At 32.4% G+C, this 5,156-nt stretch overlaps 1 protein-coding gene across 1 annotated transcript; it reads right to left on the bottom strand.

Annotated features, from left to right (window-relative positions):
• Positions 1–1,310: 1,310 nt before the first annotated feature.
• LOC149555610 (peroxidase 12-like) lies at positions 1,311–3,882 on the bottom strand. Its single transcript, XM_089829726.1, has 4 exons — positions 3,603–3,882; positions 3,312–3,506; positions 2,971–3,139; positions 1,311–1,964 (listed from the first exon to the last, which is right to left on the bottom strand). Exons 1-4 carry the CDS (start codon positions 3,849–3,851, stop codon positions 1,519–1,521), a joined length of 1,059 nt encoding a protein of 352 aa, XP_089685852.1. The 5' UTR covers positions 3,852–3,882; the 3' UTR covers positions 1,311–1,518.
• Positions 3,883–5,156: the final 1,274 nt, after the last annotated feature.

The following is a 5,156-nucleotide window of genomic DNA, read 5'->3' on the forward strand; positions in this document are numbered from 1 at the left end:
CCATTACATGACAACATACGTTCCTAGGGGTCCTAACACCCCTAGGAACATATGTTGTCATGTAATGGGTCAAAAGGGTCATAGGATACTCTCTGACCCCTTTTAACCGATTGGAATATAACATGTATGCCTATAAGGGTCTTAGGACCCCTAGGAACATATGTTATCATGTAATAGGTTGAAATGAGTCATATGATACTCTATAACCTCCTTCTACCCATTGAAACACAAGATGTATGTCCCTAGACATCCTATGACCCCTAGGAACATATGTTGTCATATAATGAGTCGAAAATGGTCATACGGTATCCCATGACCCCTTTGGACTCATTGGAACACAACATGTATGTCCCTAAGGGGACTCCTAAGAACATACATCATCATATAGTTTATTAACTTAGGTTACTAATATATATATATATATATATATATATATATATATATAATAAGTACCAACTATGTATACAATAATTATATTAAATAATAAATAAAATTATTTAATACTATATAATAAATTTTAGTAACTATATATAATAATTGCCTCGCCCCGCCCGCCGCCCCCCAAAAAGAATTAATGCTATAACTATATTATACTAGAATCTATATAACCTAAAAATTGGTTCGCCCCTTTGAGTTTGGAAAATAAAAATCAATATTTAACTTTGAAATTGGTCCCCACTCCCTTTACATTTGAATTTGGCACCATGATTTGGGCTCATAAATCGTGTACCCATTATGAAATCGGGTACCTGTTTTCAAATCGAATACCCGTTCTCAAATCGGGTACCCGATAAGACAAGGTATTACATTTTTTGTTTGGTATCAGCATTGATGGGAAAAAAATTAAAACAAATTTTGAAATGCTTTTAGATGTTTCAAAACTACATATTTTTCACATCGTAACTTTTTGACACACCATGATCCTACACATACCTCTTAATATGAGCGAGTATGCTCAAAATAATAATAATAATATATAAAAGCCTTTTGAAATCCTTTACCCACTAATTTTTATATTGAATATTGTTTATTTTAATATGAAGACAATACATATTTGAAAATGAAAATTTTAATTACTAAATCAAGTTAAACATTTATGTATACTCTATTCATCCATTAATTATTGGACAAGGAGCAAGAGTAGAACCATAGTGTGTTACTCATTTCAAATCATAATTAATATTGCAAAAAAATCATATAATATATATCAAAACATTTGTAGATCTTTAGATATAAAACATGACTTAATATCAATTAATAGAAAACAAACTTTACTTGGAATAGTACGAATAATAGAAAACAAACTATACTTTGAATCATAAAGAGACTAATATTTTATAATTTATAAGCTTTCTCTACTCAAAGAGAATAACAAGTGAGAGTTCTAATTAGAGTCGCATAAGATATTATCAAAAACCCCTTCTCTCAAACTAGGTTAACATTTTATCTACAACATTAGAATACAATTTTATTTTTAAATAGAAAGATCATGAAGTGGGTGACATTTGAGCATGTATCTCAAATAAAATTTGTAGAGTCAATAAAATCTTCCACTAGAGTGGCAATGGAAGAAGTTGGATTACGGGCAGAGCAATTAGTTCTAATCTCCCCCGTAGTACCTGTCAGTACACTTATTTGACTCATTTTGGCCATTGCAAGTGCAAATTTTGTAAAGAAGAGATCTTGATCAAGGGCAAAGTCTTTAACAATTTGTTTGGTGTGTGAATTTGTGTAAAGATCTTGATCAGATGTGAAAAGGCCTTGTCGATTCATGAGGTCCAAGTAATACTTGTTGTCAAATATATTGGGCGAGCGAATGTCTAGTACAGTGGTATTGGTGGTATTTGTGCTTGGACAAGTAGCTTTCAAGTTTTTGGCAAAACTCTTGTTGAGAGTGACATCCTGTGTGGGGTATAATCGTTCAGTGAATGATGTGCAATGCCCTATTCCAATGGTGTGTCCACCTACACACAAAAATAAAATCCAAATTATATACAATTCAACAACATACGAAATGGAAAGAAAGATGTAAGATATTACATGGTTAAATTCAAGTATTTTCTATATAGTTAGTTAATAGATTATTTATTTAATTTTTTAAAAGTAATTTGTTATAAACCATTTTTAGTATATTTATTCAATGTGATATTTATGATCTACTAAACTTCTATTCAATATCATAACTCGTGATCAACACTAACAACTTTAAAGTCACAAAAGTAACAACTTTAAAGTCAACACTATTATGGTACATTGATGTATCATCTTATGATTTGTTTCTTTTAGATCTAAGAAATAGACTTACCCATGACCATCGATGTCTTAACTAGAAAGTCTTAAAATATTTTGCATAACTCAAAGTATGTTACAAAAAAGTTCAAAAAAAGACATTTGGTTCGATGATATCTAAATAAAGTTAAGTTCATATCTTCTACAATACAAAAATGAACAAAATAAAACCATTACAATCTACCAACAATAATATGTTAAATCCCAGTTACTACTAGAATACATTTAAACTTCCAAATTTGAAGATTGGAGCAAGCCCAAACATTGTTCATAATTTCTATTTACAAAATTTGATAGAAGTATTACTACACCAAACAATCATATCACTTACACCAATCATTAAAATTCTATATACGCTATCTAGTACACAAAATTAAAAAACTAAAATAGTATTTAAATAGAAAAATTCTTAAATACAAAGTGTTGCAATTTTTTATATAATAAACTGATAAATATTTAATGTTAAAATAGTATTTAAATAGAAAAATTCTACAATACTAACATTTGCAATCTTTTATAAATAAACTCATAAATATAAATTATTTTTAAAATATAATTGAATATACATAAATGAATTTTTAATTTAATTAAAAAAAATTAAATTTCCTTTAAATAGGAAAACCCTTAAATATAAACCATGTTGTATTTTGGGTTTAAAACCAAATGGGTATGTGAAAGAACCTGAAAGAGCCACAAGGTCAGTGGTATCAAGGCCTTTGGCAGCAAGAGCATTAATCAGAGTTGAGGCATTTGAAGTTGGCCCTGGAAGATTTGCAAGTGTGGCAGCTCTAGTAGCAAACTTTAAACTGTCCCTCCTTCCTAGTGGCACTTTGTATTTTGGCCCTCCAGTCTGTTATGAAAAAACCATAATACAATAGTTAAATCATAATTATTTTCGTTAAAGATCAATAAATCTTCACGAACACTGTAAACATAAGGCAGCGGCCAAGATAATACCCAAATATTAACAATTCATTCTTTATATGCAATTTTCTTATCTATTCTCTTATTTTTATATTAACCTGTGAGACGGAATCCCGAGCTGCAAGAGCTGTGACATCTGCGCAAGAAACAACGACACCGCACGCTTTGTCCACGCGCTCTTTTATGTCGTTTATTATTTCAAATGCTTTTTGCCGTAACGTTAAATTTGGAGGAGCATCTTGCTCACTCGGCCCGCTTGCTGATCCATCCAACAGAACAGATGCGTCACATCCCTGCACAAACAATTTTTTCACCATTAAAGCAACAGACCCAACAAATTAACAAACAAACGTAGCGAAACAAAAATAAATCAGTTAAAAAAATCTAACCTGAACAAAACAGTCATGAAAGTGAAGACGCAGCAAACCAGCAGCCTGAGTAACATCCTTCTTAAGATAAAACTTGATTCTTTCCTCCACAATGGACTCCAATTTGGGACAACTGCTCTTGTAAAACGTCCATGAAAGACCGTTTACAAGAGGAGGGTCTGCATTTAAAGACAAAACGTTCTCTTCTCCGGCTAAAGCAAGGGAAACAGAGAGAGCGAAAAACAAACAGAGCATATTGAGTTTCGCCATTGGAGAAAATAAAGAAGTTAGATTTTTGTCTGAGAAAAAGAAAGGGAGAGTGGGTATTTAACAGCGAGGAGCGTGTGAAAGTCACACGGCGGCCAGACTAAAGAACTCAAGTGGGACCGACCACTACAGAAATCGGATTCGAAACTACTTTTCAATTTCCTCTATCTGATCAGAATACCTTTCGAGCTGTATTACATCCAAAGTGGCCTTTTTTTCTTCCCCCTTAAATGACCGCCACGTGCCCTACTGGCCGGCTGTTTGTGTGTGGGGTCCACTGAACATATTGAGCTTCAAATGATCACGTGGTTTAATGATAAAATAAACCTATTTTATTTCACAATGCCCAGTCCTCACTATTAATTATTCTTTGTACATTAAGTTGCAACTTGCAAGTATTTTAATATTTTTTCCTTTAGAGTTTGGTAACAACTATGATAAATTATGGTCAAAGTTATATTTAAGTTGGAAACTCGATGGTTATCTGCAACTGGTTACGATTTTATTTGTTCTTAAAACAGTTAATGTAATATTTTATAGTAGAACATATATATTTTTGGGTTGAAAATAGTAGTTAATGGAAAGATTGTGGGTCCACCACTCAACGACTCTGACAAGTTTGAAAATTTAACATTGAAATACTTTGTCGGCGAGACACAAATTTCGACGGATAAAGAGAGCATCTTTATCTAGAAAGTATTAAGTGGCATTTAAAGCTCTTCGTACGCGAATGTGTCATTCTACGCATTTTGTAGAACATACGGCAAACGATTTTTAGTATTATTCAGAATTATCCGCAAGGTGGGTAATAAGCGATGCAGATTGCATCACGAGGTCTTGGATTGCATATACACCGTCCCTTATATTAGGGATACGATATTTATTTTCTCCTGCGAGTTGGACCATGCGGAAAACGAAAGCACGATTGGGAATCGTGGTGCAACAAAATATCATAGTTGATTTTTACACTTAATGCGACTTAGTCAATAGGGTATAATGGCGCCTATTTATCATTACTCCATTAAATGTCTTAATGAGTTCGTATTTAATTAAATTTTTTTATAGATATATAGATATACTTCTACGAAAAATTAAGAGTTAACGGCCACGTGTTCAATGTTGAACCTGGGACCTTTACGGGACGGACTCTAGGTTTGAGCCCCAGGTTTTCCAATACTAGCTGTGCACAAAATTAATTTATGGTCTTGGTTAATTAAGGAATTATATGGGTTTTCACCAACGCAAAGGCAGCAAACCACATAATGTTCAATAATAATAATTATAGATATAGAAGAAATATTGATAGCA

This window comes from Cupressus sempervirens, chromosome 5 (assembly GCF_028749045.1).
Source record: "Cupressus sempervirens isolate cs-2001-9-10 chromosome 5, ASM2874904v1, whole genome shotgun sequence".
In the NCBI taxonomy this organism is placed as follows: domain Eukaryota; kingdom Viridiplantae; phylum Streptophyta; class Pinopsida; order Cupressales; family Cupressaceae; genus Cupressus; species Cupressus sempervirens.

Excerpts from the sequence above, each read along its gene's own strand:
- LOC149555610 (XM_089829726.1), bottom strand. The coding sequence starts at position 3,851 with ATGGCGAAACTCAATATGCTCTGTTTGTTTTTCGCTCTCTCTGTTTCC. Across the intron at positions 3,140-3,311 it reads CTCGGGATTCCGTCTCACAG|ACTGGAGGGCCAAAATACAA; the intron begins GTTAATATAAAA and ends TTTTCATAACAG. Across the intron at positions 1,965-2,970 it reads TGACCTTGTGGCTCTTTCAG|GTGGACACACCATTGGAATA; the intron begins GTTCTTTCACAT and ends TTTTGTGTGTAG.